This window comes from Wickerhamomyces ciferrii, contig 00179, assembly GCF_000313485.1.
Source record: "Wickerhamomyces ciferrii WGS project CAIF00000000 data, strain NRRL Y-1031 F-60-10, contig 00179, whole genome shotgun sequence".
NCBI classification, from domain to species: Eukaryota; Fungi; Ascomycota; class Saccharomycetes; order Phaffomycetales; family Wickerhamomycetaceae; genus Hansenula; species Hansenula ciferrii.
In genome coordinates, this window is record NW_011887561.1 from 115,646 (window position 1) to 132,987 (window position 17,342).

The 17,342-nt window shown below is 29.2% G+C and overlaps 5 protein-coding genes across 5 annotated transcripts; 1 reads left to right on the forward strand and 4 right to left on the reverse strand.

The window, feature by feature from the left end:
- On the reverse strand, positions 1–1,458 carry BN7_4679 (DUF1479 domain-containing protein; the record flags this gene model as incomplete). The annotated part of the gene is made up of 1 exon (XM_011274792.1): positions 1–1,458. One exon carries the CDS (start codon positions 1,456–1,458, stop codon positions 1–3), a length of 1,458 nt encoding a protein of 485 aa, XP_011273094.1.
- Positions 1,459–1,778: 320 nt separating this feature from the next.
- Positions 1,779–3,886, reverse strand: BN7_4680 (Zn(II)2Cys6 transcription factor; the record flags this gene model as incomplete). The annotated part of the gene is made up of 2 exons (XM_011274793.1): positions 1,779–3,633; positions 3,879–3,886. 2 exons carry the CDS (start codon positions 3,884–3,886, stop codon positions 1,779–1,781), a joined length of 1,863 nt encoding a protein of 620 aa, XP_011273095.1.
- Positions 3,887–4,241: 355 nt separating this feature from the next.
- CTR1 (high-affinity Cu transporter CTR1) lies at positions 4,242–4,961 on the forward strand (the record flags this gene model as incomplete). Its single annotated transcript, XM_011274794.1, has 1 exon — positions 4,242–4,961. One exon carries the CDS (start codon positions 4,242–4,244, stop codon positions 4,959–4,961), a length of 720 nt encoding a protein of 239 aa, XP_011273096.1.
- A 188-nt stretch (positions 4,962–5,149) lies between these two features.
- BN7_4682 (Meiotically up-regulated protein) lies at positions 5,150–6,109 on the reverse strand (the record flags this gene model as incomplete). The annotated part of the gene is made up of 1 exon (XM_011274795.1): positions 5,150–6,109. One exon carries the CDS (start codon positions 6,107–6,109, stop codon positions 5,150–5,152), a length of 960 nt encoding a protein of 319 aa, XP_011273097.1.
- A 1,087-nt stretch (positions 6,110–7,196) lies between these two features.
- MYH2 (Myosin) lies at positions 7,197–10,280 on the reverse strand (the record flags this gene model as incomplete). Its single annotated transcript, XM_011274796.1, has 1 exon — positions 7,197–10,280. The coding sequence occupies one exon, from the start codon at positions 10,278–10,280 to the stop codon at positions 7,197–7,199; it is 3,084 nt and encodes a 1,027-aa protein (XP_011273098.1).
- Positions 10,281–17,342: the final 7,062 nt, after the last annotated feature.

Consider the following 17,342-nt stretch of genomic DNA (forward strand, 5'->3'; position numbering starts at 1 on the left):
TTAAACCTTGTAGAACAATTCTTTATTAAAATTGTCAATTACTGCCTTAACACCTTGAGAATCATTCTCATCATACTTGATTGGTTCTAATCCTAATTCTTGTAAAGCTTGTAAACCGCCAACTTGATAAACAAATTTAGAATCAGCTCTATTTTGATGATTGGTTTCAGCTTCACTAGTAGGAAATCCAGGGAAATCAGGACCTGTTAAACCTTTTAACAATGCTTCTCTTTGTAATTTTAAATATTTTGTATTTAAATCACATAGGGGAACTGCTGGAATATACATAACAGAAGAATCTAATTCACCTTTATGAACTGGATCAACTGCATGAATTAAATCACAATGCCAGAAAACAGCATCACCTGGTTGAACTTTTGGAATTGAAGTCATTAATTTAGATAAATTTAAATCTGGATGAGATTTTTCATTGAATTCTTGATTTTTACCTAATTTAGAACCTGGAAATTTTGATGATTGTAAATCTAATTCATCAAATTCATCGAAAAAAGGTTTTAATAAGAAATAACTTGTGATTTCTTTAATAAAAGGAGCTAATAAAATTGTACCTTCACTTGGACCAACTGAGGACATTGATAACCAACCTTGGAATGATCTGAAAACACTGCATGCATTAGCAACAGGATAAATATTCATATTTGCTTTAGTTCTATGAGTAACATCATAAGAATCATAATTTTCCCAATCACCATTGAAAACATCTTTATAACATTTACGATATTCTTCATCTTCCCATCTTTCAATACATCCACCATCAGCATGAGGACCTAATGTAAATGAATCATCACCAGGATTTCTAATACGAAATCTATCAGCATAACTTAAATTATGATTTAATGAAACTTCAACATTTGGGTCATTTGTATGCCATAAATTATTAATAAATTTCATAGTTTCCATCATTTTTGGATCTGATCTTGCATTAACTTGAGACTTTGACCAATATAATTCATAAACAATTGGATCTGATGCAGGATATCCTTTAGTTTGAGGATTCAACTTGATATATTCTTGAGCATCTTTTTTAAATTCAAGTGCTTTTTCTTTTGGGAAAACATTACGAATAATAACACAACCTTTTTCCAAAATATTTTGTCTTTTTGCAGGATCTAATTTTTGAATTTCATTAAATGAAATTTCTGGAATAATATTTGAACCTTCTTGTTCAATCAATTTAATTTTATCACCTAATACCAATTTTAATCTTTTCCAACTTTCAACAACTTTTTCAGGATTTTGAACAAGTTCTTGCTTCAATTCAGCAAATCTTTGAGGTAAATAATCAGCTTGATCACCTTCTAATGGTTCATCAAAAGCAGTAAAAGCAGAAGAAAAATCATTACCAGGTCTAGCTTCAAAATTTGATAAATCAATTCTTTTCAAATTATCTGGTCTTAAAGTTAAAGTTGGAGTTGAAGTTGTAGTAGCTGTTGACATATTGTAAATTCACTTAATTGTTATTATTCCTATGTTGATATTGAATACATTTAAAAATATTTCTTCAATTTTATGGAGAAATTGCATTGTTTAAATACCCATATTTTCAATGTACCCCATATATTTCAAAACTCATCAACAATTCAAAAATTTACATCTAATTCAATTAACCGATTCAGAAGAGTTCCGCAATTTTTGGATTTTGTATGGTGAATGTACTGAGCCAGGCGGGATACCCAATTCGGTAGTTCCGCATTTTTCTTCCCGCACCGCATAGTAAGGTTAAGGGCTAATTTGATTATCATATCAAATTCAATCTTTTAAAACCATTGAGATAAATTTGAATTTAAAATTGAACCCGCTTGATTTAAATCTTGTTGATTATTAAATAAATTTTCAAAAGTTTCTTTTGGTTGAGGTTCAATTGAATTTAATTTTTCAAAAAGATTAAATGAAGCAGCAGCAAACCAATATTTATTTTTAAAATTTTTTAATATTTCAAGACATTGATTATATTGATTTTCTTTTTCTTTTAAAGTATGTAATTGATCTTTTGTTAATGTTGTTTTAGTTTGTGTTTCTGTTGTTGAAGTGGATGATGTTGTTGTTGTTGTTGATTGACCATTGGTATCTAATGAAGTTTGTAATCTTTTAGATTCAATTTCTAAATGAATTAAAACTAAAACATGTAATGTACTATGAACATTTAAAATATGTTCAATACAATCATTATTAAATGAAAATTTCAAAGATTCAATAATATCATTTGAAAATTTATAAACATAATACATTCCTGCAGTTGATAATGGAGATTCATTTGAATGGAAAACTGGTTTATTAATATTATTTGATTCAATTAAATCTAATAAACCAATTTTACAACGAAGATATAATAAATTGCAATAAGCATGAGAAACTTTTAAAAATCTTATAAATTTTGATTCTATTGGTAATGTTGCATTCAAATTTCTTATCCCCCAATTTAATAAATCTAATTCTAAATTTGAATCATTAAGAGCTCTTCTCCCTGGAGGTCTATAAACAGTTTTAATAACTCTTTCAAATAATAAAATTAATGAATACCATCTTTTAAAAAGTTCATAATCAGAAATTTGATAGTTTTCAAAATCATCAAAATTTTTCAAGAAAGGTTCTTCAATTATTAAATCATCAATATTATAAAGCATTGCAGAACAACTTGTTGCTGAAGCAATTCTATCACAACAATATGAAGTCCAAAATAATCTAACCATTAAATTTCTATCATAATTTAATCTAAACATTGTTTTAATATCAGATTTATCAGTTTTCATCATATCAAAATGTTCAGCAACTGCCAAGTTATGTATTCCCAGTTCCATAATTAATAAAATAGCCTTAGAGATACATTCTCTTGCCAAGTTTGCACCTTCTGGACCTTCTTCATTTATAGATAATAATAAATAAGATTGGATTAATGTAACTTTGTTTGTTTCAATCATTTGTAAATATTTACATCTTGATTTAAATTCTTCAGCTCTAATTCTATAATCATAATTTTGTAAAAAAGGATCATATTTAACACCAGCAAGCATCATTGAATTTATTAATAATAAAGGTTCATTTGATAAATTTTCCAAGATATTTCTATTAACAACTGGATATAATGGATAAACATTATCTAAAAATAATTTAATCAATCGTCTTTGTTCTGAAATTTGTGGTATTATAAATGCACCTTTTTTATTCAGATAAGATTTCAATTCTTTATCAATTTTATATTCATCTTTATCTCTTGGTTCAAAATAAACATTTCTCCAAGGACAATAAAGTCCCAAGACTTCACCATCAAGACTTAATACTGAATCACGAGATAATATAGGAGCTAAAGGTTGAGTTGCAGTAATGAATTGAGAAGTTGCTCTACTTGATTGTAAGACATTTGCATATAAATGTTCATCTTTAGATAATTTCATGATTATTTTTTGCTTTTTGGATAATTTATCAGCATTGTCAGCATTATTGTCATCATCAAATTGTCTCTTTTGATGAACAGATTCGGATTCATCACCATTAACACCCACATCACCATTACCATCACCATTTTCCCATCGACACTGGGCCTTAGCCTTGATACACCGTTGACATACTTTCTCTTCATCTTCTACCAAACATTTCCTATGTAGTTTCCGACATCTAGCACAGGCTGGTTGTTTTTTCTAAACCAATGTTAGTGTCGATGTACCCCAGACAATCCAAAGTCCATTGTATGACTTTTACCACCCACTCCACACTCACTTGATCTTTCCCTCTATGTGATCCATTTCCTGATCCTTTGCCACTGTCTTCTGGATCATAATTAACCACTTTCAAGGACATCATGTGACTTTGAACTCAGCGGTTAATCAAATCAAAACAAAACAAATCAATTAAATTTATACGAATTCATTTTTTCAATCTTCAATTTTCGATTCAACAATAAACAAAAAACTAAAATTATTGGAAAAATAATGATTATGTAAATATTATGTCATCTGAATCTAATTACATAATCATACTGCTCACTTTTCCGCGAAACGAGCATTTAAATTTTTTTTAGTTTTTAGTTTTTTCAAAAAGTGAGCAAATTATCTCGAATAAAAATCAATTTTAACCGCTGTGAGATTTTAATAGATCTGTGCATTCAATAAAGGGCACCTTGAAAGTAGAAATATATAAAACAATACGAGTTCGTCATGTTTTGATATACATTTAGATCACAAGATCATCAAAGACAATACAATACACAACACAACACAATCACAATGATGGATATGGGTTCTTCTTCAATGTCTATGGATATGGCATCTTCTACCGCTTCTGCTTCAATGTCTATGGATCATCATTCAATGTCAATGTCAATGCCAATGAGTTCTTCAACTTCAAGTTCAATGAGTGGAATGGATAGTATGGATGGTATGGATATGGATATGTCAATGAATACCTTTTTAACTACAAAATATTCAGGTTATCCAGTTATTTTCCAAACTTTAAAAGCTTCAAATGGTGCTAGTGCTTTTGGTATATTTTGTATCTTATTCTTTACAGCTTTTGCAACAAGAGGTTTAACTTTCCTTGGTGCTTATTTACAACAAAAAGTATTTACACCTCCAAAAAAATTTGACCTAAGTGAAAATCATAATCATACAACTACTATTAATAAAAGTGATATTAATGAAAGTAGTAATACCGTTGATACAGAAAGTAATGAATCACATACACAAAAACATTTGAAAAATAGATCAGTTTTAGCACAATTTCTTGATATAACACCAACTTCAATCTATAGAGATTTTATAAGATTACTTTTGGCCTTTTTAAGTGCAATGTTTGGTTATGCATTAATGTTGGCAGCAATGACATTTATTATACCTTATTTCTTCGCTATAATTTTAGGTTTATCATTTGGTGAAGTGTTTTTCTTTAGATTAGCTTCAATTATGGAAATTAATCAATCTGAATCTTTTTGTGAATCATTCCATTAAGAAATGAGGGTTTTGTACTTTTGATTTATGTGCTGTGTTTTTAATTTAATGAAAATAATGAGGAAGAAGAGGAATAATTACTATTTGTATATAGAAAATAATAAAACGTAATATTTGGGTAATATTTGGGATAAACAAAAGAAAAACACACTTACACTCGTAGCTATAATGGTATCATACCACCTTTCTTATGATGCTTCTTCACTAGCTTCAGTTTCATCTTCATCTTCATCATCTTCATCTTCAATTGGAATGGATTCTAAATTCTTAACTAATGATTCTAATTCCGCTGTAGCAGATTTAAAATATTCTAATTGAATTTTAGAAAATAATACAATTAAATTAACAGATTCTGCAGGTTTAATTAATTTTTCCATTGATTGCACCGCAACAGAAGTAGCATTAACTAAATCATCTTCAGATTGATCTAATTTTTCCTGTAATTCTTCTTGTCTTGCTGGGTTTAATTTTAATTCATATCTTAGGGTATCAAAATTTAATCTTGCATTTTCAACATTTTTTCTATTTAATTGAGTTTCTTGGAAATTTTTAGTTAAAATATCTTGTAATTTAGAATTAAATTCATTTATAATTAATTGATCTTGTTCAATTCTTCTATTACCAATTTTTAATTCAGTTTCAGAAAATAATAATAAAACTTTTGATAATGAATTATCTTGATCAAATTTTTTTAATAATGAATGTGCATTTTTAGAAGCTTTTGATAATTCATGTGCTAAAGTCTTTGGTAATTGAGGTTCATTTGAACTTTCTTCATTCAAGACTTTTTCCACTTCTGAAACATTTGAAGCTTTTTGTAAACCTTGAAATTTTTCACTAATAGTTTTAGATAAATCTGAAACTGATTCACTAATATTTGGTGGATAATCATAACTTTCAATTTCATAAGTTGTGGTAATAGTTAATAATTTCTTATAAGCGTTTCTTAAAGCATCAACTTTTTTTTCCAATAAAATATATTCTTCTGGTAATTCACTAATATCTTCAATTGTACCAAATTTTTCTTGAACTAATCTTGCAGTTCTTTTAGCAATTGGAGTTAAATCATTTGTATATTTTTGGGCTTCTTTTAAACCTTCTTCTAATCCTGATTGTAATTGCTTAGAGAAATTACTGAAAAATGACATTTTGTAATTGTAATTGTGATTGACTTATTTTTCAACAAGTATAATACAAAAGTACAAAGGAGATCAACTTTTTTTTATCTACGCTTATTTCAAATTGACAATTAAAAAAAAACATTCAAAAATGTCCATTTTAGGAAATATCGGTATTTAAGGAAAGTGACACATTAAGCACTACAAGAATCATAAACTAAAGTAAAGAAAAGAACATCAATCAAGTTTACTAAGCAAAACACTAACTAATAGAAGTCCGTGTATCTTATTTAGCTCTTCATTGGATCATCAATTATATTATATATAACCTCATATTGATATATAATCTAAAAATTAATCTATGTGGCCGGTAATATCATGTGAAAACCATGATAATTCCTCTAATGGATCACAGATAAAGACTATTGAAACTCAAAGATATATATCAACTATTATGCTTTTATGTGACACTAGCAATTATATTTTTGCATACTATATTTATATTATAGCTCATGCAATTTGCTTTTGCAGGATCAAAATTAACCAAAAATTTGTTTATAGAAATTTCAGATGTACCCTTACATCTGATTGTAAGAACGATCGATCAACGGGACAATGAGACTGGAGTTTGGATGTACCCTTACATCAAACTGATCTCAGAACAGATTTAGCACAGTATAACATTACTTTGTAATTGTTATGTTGTTTTTATCTGTTTAGACAAATATATATATTGCAAAGTTCTTTTCAAAATATAGTTATTTCCGTTGATATTTATACTCATGTAGTCAAAACGAGAACAATATATTAATGTTCTCACATTTTATCATATACATATATTTGAGAATAGAGCTATGAGCAAATTAGAAAGCTAGTACGGATCATGAGATAATAATGAATCAAGTTGAATTACATCTGATAAGCGCCATATATAAACGACAGTAACTATGTTAGATCTACATTAAACCATGTATAGAGTTATACAATACAAATTAATTTATTCTTAAAAAATCACTATATAAAAACACAAACAATATGCTAGCTTAATATTTAAAGTACAATAATACAACACAAACTTAACAGTTAAATCTAATCATAATTTATAGATATTAATCACTTATAATTCTGCAATACTTTCTCTTTCAAAAAATTCATAATCAGAATTCTTAACATTTTCTAATTCTTTTTGAATAGCTTCTCTTTTAGCTCTTGCTTCTAAAACTTTCTTTTGTAATTCTTCTCTTTCTTTCAAAGCGGCATCATTTGAAGTTTTTGAATCATCTTTAACACTAGTTTTAGAAACAGATTTAGAATCATTAACTTGATCTTCTTTCAAAGTTTTCAATTCTTTTTCACCATCTGCAATTTTGGAAGTTTGATGATTATCAGTAGTTTCAGCTCTTTCTTTTAATGTATTTAATTTAGAAATATTTGATTGTTCTTTTGATTCATCAATTTCCTTTGTTGTTAAATTTGATTCTAATTTATTTTTAGAAACTGTAACATCAGTGGTTGTTTTAATTGATTTTGTTAAATCAATAGTCAATTTTTCAATATCTGAATTTAATGAATCAATTTGGGATTGAAATGACTCATCATTTTCCTTTGATAAAATTTCACCTGATTTAGAATTCTTCAATTGAGCTTCTTTTAATTTTTCCAACAATGATTCTTTTTCATCATTTAATTTAGTTAATTCTTTAGTCTTAAGATCTTTTTCTTTAGATAATTCGTCTAATTTTGAATCTTCAGCTCTGATTTCACTTTTTAATTTTTGAATATCAGCTTGGAAAACTTGTAATTTTTCACTTGATTCAACTTGTAATTTTTCTAATTCTTCAAGATCTTTTGATGAAGATTCTTGTTGTTTTTTCAAATCTTCAATTTCTTTAGATTTTTCTTTGATTTTCAATTCAGTTTCTTCAAAAAATGATTTTTTACTTTCTTCAAGTTCATTTTCAAATTTTTTCAAATTATCTGCATGTTGAATTTTAAGCTCATCAATTGATTTTTGAGATTTTGATTCATTTTCAGAAATTCTTTCTTCAATTTCAGAAATTGATGATTTTAATTTTTTAATCTTTAATGCATAATCAACTTCAATTTTTTGTAAAGCTAATTTATTTTTATTTTGTAAAGATCTTAATTTATCATCATGTTTTTTATTAGCTTCAAAAATTGAATCATAAACAGTACTTGCAGGTTTTGATAAAATTGATGCATTATCACTTTGACCATCACCATTACCATTCACATTTGAAGTTGTTTGAAATAAACCAAATAATTTCTTCTTTTGTGGAGTTGCTCTACCAGTAATACCTGAAGATTTTGAAGTCTTGATTGATTTTCCTTCTTCATCATCATCTTTACCCAATTTTGATTCTAAATCAGCAACTTCTTCCAATTCTTTTGTTTCAGCTTCTTCTTCATCTAATTCTTCAGCAACACTTTTTCTACGACCTTGAGTAGATTCTTTTGCAGTCTCGACGTCTAGCCTCGCTTCAGCGGCTGAAGCTTTTCTCAAGTTTTTTAAATCTTGTTTAGCTTCACTTTGACTTAAAGTCTTTTCTAATGCAACAGCTTCTTCCAATTCTTTTTCTTCAGCTTGTTCTTCATCAGCAATTTCTGCAACACTCTTCTTACGACCTTGCAATGATGCTTTAGCGTCTTCTTCATTTAATTTAGCTTCAGCTGCAGAAGCTCTTCTTAAACCACGAGCATTTTCATCTTTACTTGATCTTCTATCCTTGGTACTAGTAACTTTTTCACCAGATGAACCAAAAGGATTAGTGAAAACACTTGTAGCTTTACCTAATAAAGAATTATCATTAGTTGCAGCATTACTTGTAGATTTCTTACGTTCAGCTTCTTGTCTAGCTTCACTTTGACTCAAAGTTCTTTCCAAGGCATCAGCTTCTTCTATTTCTTTAGCTTCAACTTGTTCTTCATCAGCAATTTCTGCTGCACTTTTCTTACGACCTTGTAATGATGCTTTAGCATCTTCTTCATTTAGTTTAGCTTCAGCAGCTGATGCTCTTCTTAAACCTCTAACATCAGTTTTGTCAACTTTATGATGTTCAGTTTCAGAATTAGCACCAAATGGATTCTTAAAACCATCAGATTTTTTCTTTAATGGAGGTTCTTTAGCATCTGAGCCTAATTTTTCTTCTAAAGTTTTAGCTTCTTCTAATTCTTTAGTTTCAGCAACTTCTTCATCTAATTCTTGAGCAATTGATTTTCTTCTATTTTGAGATTTATCTTTAACATCATCTAAATCTAATTTAGCTTCAGTTATTGAAGCTTTTCTTAACCCAGAGATATCATTTGCTTTTTCATCTTTTTTATTAAAAGGATCCTTCTTGAAATCTTCAGCGGTATCAGGTTTTGTTAATTCGGTTTCATCAGAACCAGCGGTTAAATCAGTACCAGCGGTACCAGCGGTTAATGGAACTTCATTAGCAATAGCAGATTTGATTGGAGAGTTATGTTCCTTGTTTAATGGGACTTCATCCTCTTCTTCATCAAGTAATTCATCAGCTTCAGATTGAGCTAAATCTTCAGTTTTAGAACCTTTTGGTAAATTCAATTCATTTGTTTTTTTGGTTTGATATAATGAATCTTCATCAGCGTTAACATCTGATAATGATTCAATTGATTCAGTTTTATCTTTAGTATCTTTAGTTTCTTCTTTAGATTGTTTAATTTCTTTAGTTTTTTGTTTCAATTTGTCTTCAGCTTCTTGTTGAGCAATCTTAGCAGCTTTAGCTTTTTCAGAAGCTTCTTTTTTCAATTTTTCTAAATTTTGTCTTCTTGTTTCTTGATCAGCTTTTAATTTTTTTTCAGCTTCTTCAGCTAATTTAACTTCAGATTCATATTGTTGTTTTAATAAATTTAATTTTTCTTCTTGTTGAGCTAATTTTTCCAATTCTTTTTGATTTTTAGTTTCAACTTTATTGAAAAATTTTGATGGTACACTAATTTTATTATGTTTTGAATGTTCACTTGGTTTAATTCTATCAGTTCTTTTTGAAGAACCTGATCTGAAAGGTGATCTATAATCATAATTTGATGAAGCTATTGATTGTGTATCATTATCATCATTAGCTGTTGAATTTTTACTAACAGCATAAGATAAAATTGATTTTGTATCTTCTTTATCATCAGTTTCATAAAGAGCAGCAAATGGATCTGGACGTGGCATTTTGTATAGTATTGATTGATTGTATTACCAAAATAATTTAAATTGAATGTCAATTGATGATATTAACAATGTTTTATACTCAACTTTTAAAATGACAACCTTTATAAAATTGATTGCGGTAAAATCTTTAGGGGGGTTGAAAAGTATGGGGCTAAAATTGAATATCAGGTAATGGACACGCTTGAATCTTAGCAACTAAAAGTAAACTTGATAAATAGTAAACAACAATTGAGTTACTTTAAGATACCTTCTTTGATAATAATTTAAATATCAATTGAGTGTTACTTCAAGTTTAAATATAAATGAAAACTGTGGGATTAAATTGGATGTATTCCAAAGATGAATTTCACTTAATTTGGGAAACTAGCGAATGAAATTTCCGAATTGGGATTATTGATAACGTGCAGGAAATGAAATTCGCGGGCAAGCTATGAGCTTACTAGCTAAAGCCTGAAAAGTTACAAAGGTATAAAGTAATACAAGAAATTAGAAGTAAATGAGTATCAAGTATTAGTCTATTAGTATTGGTGTATAGTTGATAGTTGATTGTATGATTGCCTAGTATTTGCTGTGATTAGTTGTATATATATCATTAGCAATTGAGGAGTAGGCTTTGTTAAGCAAGTACCATGATCTATATTCAAATACCATGATCAAACGTCAAAAAGCAATTAGTTCCCCAGATTTAATTTTATTTGACAATTTCAATCTTATGTATTAAATCATAAGTTTTTATGATCTCATATTTAATTGCTATATACGTCACAATATTTTGAAGCGAGTACATAAAGTAAGAAATGGTAAATTTATATTCGCGGGTGCTATTGTTTAGAAAAAAAGTCAACAACTATGAGTACTTCTAACAACTTAGATTATAAAGGTTACATTCTATTCACTTCAAAAAATGACTGATGTTACTTATATAACTTCATTAGGTGTTGGTATTTCAACTTTATTAATCTTAGGATCAATATGGTATTATCGCTCATTAAATAACCCTTCAAATAAACAAACTAAAAAGAAGAAGAAATCAACAAAGTCTAAAAAAATTTATTCAATAACTGAACAATATCAACAAACAATTTTCCAAATTGAACAAACTGTTAAAACATATCAAAATGAAATTGATGAATATTATGGAAATTTTGAAACTTTAGCAAAAGATGATCGTTTATATAAATTTAATTATTATCAAGAATCCTTATTAAAAGAATTAATTAAACGAGCAAGCTCGGTTGCTCGCTTCGCTCACAATGCTTAATCCCAATAGTCGTACACAATGCTTAATCCTAATAGTGTAGAAGAAAATTTACCTTCTAAGAACGCTAATACTTCAATCAAAAGATCAGGGTAAACAAATAAATATTGATATTGATAGTTACAATTTGCACGTATTGAATTAACATAAGTATAAGATGCGTGTGTATAATGGAATGAATATAATGTGGAGATAAAAATATAATAGTGGTAAAAACTTAATAAAAAAGAATCAAGCTTTTATGCTTATTAAGATGAGAAAGGGCTTCCTTGAAAACGACATTTACCAAACCTGGAGCTGCACTATCTTGAGGAGCAGCATTATCATTAGCAGGAAGTTTAATGTTTAAAAAGAGATCAATTGGATTGGTGACTCTTGTTAAAGTAAGTTAAAGCAACATGCAATTGACCATGACTGAAACCAACTTTTGAAAGAGTTTGACCTTGAGCCTTGTTTATGGTAATGACAAAACGTTGTCTTATAGGAAATTGCAATCTTGAGAAGGAAACCAAAAAATTATCAGAAACCTCATGAACAAACAATGTTCTATGAATAAATACCTTTTCATAAAATGAACACCTGGATTTATAATATACTATGTTTTTTCAACAGCAAAACTCATAAACACCATTATTAACATCAATGTTTCTTGTAATCATAAAAGGAGTCCCAGGTTTGAATTTGATAATACTATCAGGAAAACGTCCAATGTCAACATTTGCCAAATCATTTGGTGTATTCAAATTCCGTAGCATTTGGTGAAACTTTCAATATCCAAAAGGGTTCATATTTAATTGAAACCGGCATCTTGAAGTCAATATAACAATAGAACAACTTTCATAGAGGTAGAGTAATGGGGGTACATCTCATATACTTCAAAACGATTTTATATCCATAGGCAGTCAGAACCGTAAAATAAAACTGACCTTCAATCCCCTAAATTGGGTATCAATCACCATAAACCAATATGCTATTTTAAGCCATGTAAGCGATCCAAGCTTCAGCCAATACAGTAACTTATTTCGCAACATTCATGAACACCCCGAAAACATTGATATCAAATCCTTATGACTTCAAAGAAACAACCAAACCCTTGAATCAATAACAAAGGACCATATATGACCTAAAGTGCAATTGACTGAAATATGATACCCTAAAACATCTCACATAATGTCACAAACCTGATAAGTTTGACATCTTAGTACAAAAATTGACATGCAACTTAGTTGAGTATCCCAGTTTCCACAGTTTTGTATACATCCTGAGTATAGGTGTAAAATATCATTTGAAAATTAAATATTTTTCCTTAATCACCGCCAAATCTAAAAGTTAAAACCATTTTTCTGGATGGTATTGTATAAACTTTTGAGTGTAAAGCTGAATTGAACCCAAAGGATCATCTAGAATATAGAGTATAGTATCATAACAGAAGCCAAATCGGGAATAACTTTGAGTAAATTAAATGCTGGAGGAGATGGCTATTGACCTTTCGGATTCTTTCCAATCACCAACAGATGAGCTTCATGACCTTTCACCTTCCAAATTCCAGCCTTTTTATGGATAATTGACCCGCAGAATGTATAAAGCCAGTGTGAGCGCACGGGGGATTTTGGATTAAAATAAGAAAAATTATTCAACTCTTTAACAGCAGCATTTGTTGGAGCAAGTAAAATGTGTTTTTTTTTGAATAGTCAAGGGAAAGCATAACCAAACACCTTTTTAGTCAAATCAACCTCATTGAAAACAACATTATTCAAAAGGTTTCCAGAAGTCAGAGAAGTTGAAGAAGATATTGAAGGATCGGCAGAACCAACTTTTTTCTACCCAATTGACATAACCAGGATCAATCTTCTATTTTCAACCATATTGAATAATTCAAAAGATGGAAACAAACTTGAATTAAACAAACATAAATTCAAAGAAGCAGCTGAAGCTTTGGCAGAATTTGTCTATAATCACAACCTAGAATGATGACGTTAAATATCAGTATATCAGCCCTTATCAAGAGATCACCTAAATTGCTGAAGATAGTTCAAACTTAAAAGCATGGCCAAAAAATAGATGTCGACGTCAAATCAAAAGATCTTATAGCTCAAGGGCATGATGAGCAAAGAATTAAATCACTTATATCAGAGTCCAATGAAGCTTTAAAATATGTGACTAAATATATAACCAAAGGAACAACCAACAATGATTCTAAGCAGGTGGAGCAGGTGCCAGGGCTTTTTGAAGTTGAGTAAGCTGACAATTAAATACGAACGTATAATATAGTGTAGATTAAGCTGCTAGAACGTATTAAAGTATACCTGTATAGATTGAACAGACCCAAACAGAAAGCCAATAGTATGATCACACACTAATATAACATAGCATCCAACAACACCTAAATCCATGTAAGCCACAGCGTACGTACTACTTAAAAACTGAGAACCTCTGAACCTCTACAGAATTAAGTAAAACAAAATTTTGACAATTCAAACAAAATTAAAAAAAAAACGAAAAGTAAACAAAGAACCATTGAAAAAATTAAAAAAAAAACTGAAAAGTAAACAAACTGACGAAAAGTAAACAAAAGATAGCTAATTGACCAATGAGAAGGCTGGAAAGGCCAAACTTCAAGACACCATAACTCACCAGGAAGTGAAGCTACAAACTTCTAAGTAGTGGGAAGTGAAGGGAGTCGTATATTTGCTATCGAATGGTCATAGTGTCGATTCTGCACGGTCCAAACTGAAGGCTGTAGGAATAGAAATATAATAATAATTAGATGGAATTGATTTAACAATTTTAACTGATCAATTTATTAAATCTGCTTTGAAAGATGAAAGAAAATTAATTATTAAACATATTCAAGGTTTACAAAAACAATTGGATTTATTTAAAAAGGAAAATATTGATAAATTTCCAAAAGATTAATGATATCATTTCGTTGATAATATTGATCTAATTTGTTTATTGTTTTGATTGAATTGCATATTATGTATTATGTACCAGGTATTGAAAAGATGTAGAGAATAATTTAGACCAGATATATACGATATATACATCGACTTTGATATTAATTTTATATCAAGTACTTCTATTATAGCATGAGAAAACCCTTTAGTGCTTATGTAAACTATTACATAATCACATATACTACATTCGGGTATTTTCCGAATCAGGGATATATTTCATAATTTCTTATATTTTCTATAATCAACATGAACAGCTAAAAAAGAAGTAGTAAAAGATATAATGATCTATGACTAATACAATTACCCAACAGATATTCAAAAGACGGTACTATCGCATATTCTAATTCAGCCTTACATAAAGCCATGTAAACCTTCAACCTAAAATCAACAACTATAACAGTACCATTCTGGATCCAATATTTTATACCTCAATTAACCTCAATTAACGCACTTTAAAATTTTCAGGCGCGCATACAAATTTCCGAACTTCACGTACTTGTTAAAGTTGACATGACATGACATTGATAAAGAGTCAATACCGGACAGCGAAGAGGTGGAAGACATGTTGAAGTACTAAAGAAGACTAAATAATAAGAGTATCATCGTATTATCATAGTACTATAACTTATCATTGTATAAATATAATATCCACTGTTTTCTACTCTTTTAAGGGCTTCCGGATGTGCGTCCCGAATCACAATACGCTTTATATCGCAAAACTTGTTTGACACTTTTAAAGAACGCGCGAGTACTAATGAAGAGCAATCAACTAGTTTAGATGGTTATTGGTAGAACGGTATACCTTTTGATATGATGATAGTTCATACTTTACTTTAACATGATTGTGTAAATAGTCTTTATATCCTTTGATCAAATTGTTGCTCTTCATTTCCATTTCTTCTTATAATGTTGTGATTTTTATTTTTATTTTCATGGGAATTTTAACCCGCGTGATATCAGATAGTGTCAAAAACGAAATACGGTGATTCCAGAACATTAGTATGTTATTATAATTATATAAATGAAAAGATATATCCCTGTTTATTGTAAAATGATTTGTTTTGATTTCATTTCTTTGAATCCGCTTTATACAAAATACAATACAACAATACAAATACAATCATGACGACTCAATATAGTCATTCTGATGAAGAATCAATAAACTCACAACAACAAGATGGTAATTTAGCTCCACAAGCTTATATCCCTGAAGATGAAGAAAATCAAGATGCTGTATCTGAATTAAGTTCATTTGCTTCAAGAACAACAACAAATAATAATGTTCGTTTAGTTCCAAGTGAAACTGTCAAGTCTTTACATGATATGGGTGTTCAAAGTGATACTCCAATACCTGATATTAACGCTCCTCAGGGTGTTAGAAATCCAATATTCCCTGAAGAATATACTTTAGAAACTTCAACTGGGTTAGTCCCAGTTTCAACTTTACAATCTATTGGTAGAGCTCAATCACAAACTTCAAGAACAAGAACCGCCCATTTAACAAGATCAAGAACTCAACAAGATCAAGATGAATTAGATGAATCTTCATCAACAACAAATGTTGAACAAAAACAAGATTTAGAACATGGTGATGGTTCAAATGGGTTAGATAATATGGATCCAGAAATTGAATTTGTTACATTCATAACAAATGATCCAGATAATCCACATAATTGGCCAACTTGGTTAAAATGGTTTTATACTATTGTATTATCAACTTTAGTTATCGCTGTGGCATTTGGTTCATCATGTGTTACTGGTGGTCTTGGATTAGTTAGTGCCAAATATAATGTATCATTTGAAGTTTCAGTTTTAACTTGTTCTTTAATGGTTTTAGGTTTCAGTGTTGGTCCATTATTATGGTCTCCATTATCTGAACAAATTGGTAGACAACCAGTTTATTTCATTTCATTATTCTTATATACAATTTTCAATATTCCTTGTGCTTTAGCTAAAAACATTGGTACTGTTTTAGTTTGCAGATTTTTATGTGGTGTTTGGGCAAGTTCAGGTCTTTGTTTAGTTGGTGGTTCAATTGCAGATTTATTCCCAACAAAAGATCGTGGATTAGCTATTTCATTCTTTAGTTGGTGTCCTTATTCAGGTCCTGTTTTTGGACCATTAATTTGTGGTTGGATTAATGTTAAAACTGAAAGATTAGATGTTATTTTTTGGGTTAATATGGGATTTGCTGGTATTTGTTGGATAACTTCCTCTTTGGTCCCAGAAACTTATGCACCTGTTATTCTTGCAAGAAGAGCTAAAAAATTAAGAAAAGAAACTGGTAATCCAAAAATCATGACTGAACAAGAAGCTCAAGGTTTATCATTATTAGAAATTGTTCAATCATGTTTAATCAGACCATTATATTTTACATTTACAGAACCTGTCTTGGATTTGATTTGTTTTTATGTTTGTTTGATTTATTCATTACTTTATGCCTTTTTCTTTGCATATCCAGTTATTTTCTCTGAATTATATGATTATAATGATGGTTATATTGGTTTAATGTTAATTCCAATCTTAATTGGTGCATGTTTTGCTCTTGGTACAACACCGCTTTTTGAAAAAAGATATAAAAAAAACTCACAAATTAGAAAAATGACACCAGAAGATAGATTAGAAGGTGCAATGCTTGGTGCTCCATTTGCTGCTATTGCTCTTTGGATCTTGGGTGCAACATCATATAAACATATTATTTGGGTTGGTCCAGCATCAAGTGGTATAGCATTTGGTTATGGTATGGTTTTAATTTATTATTCATTAAATAATTATATCATTGATTGTTATGCAATTTATGCATCATCAGCATTAGCTACAAAAGTTTTCTTAAGATCTGCAGGTGGC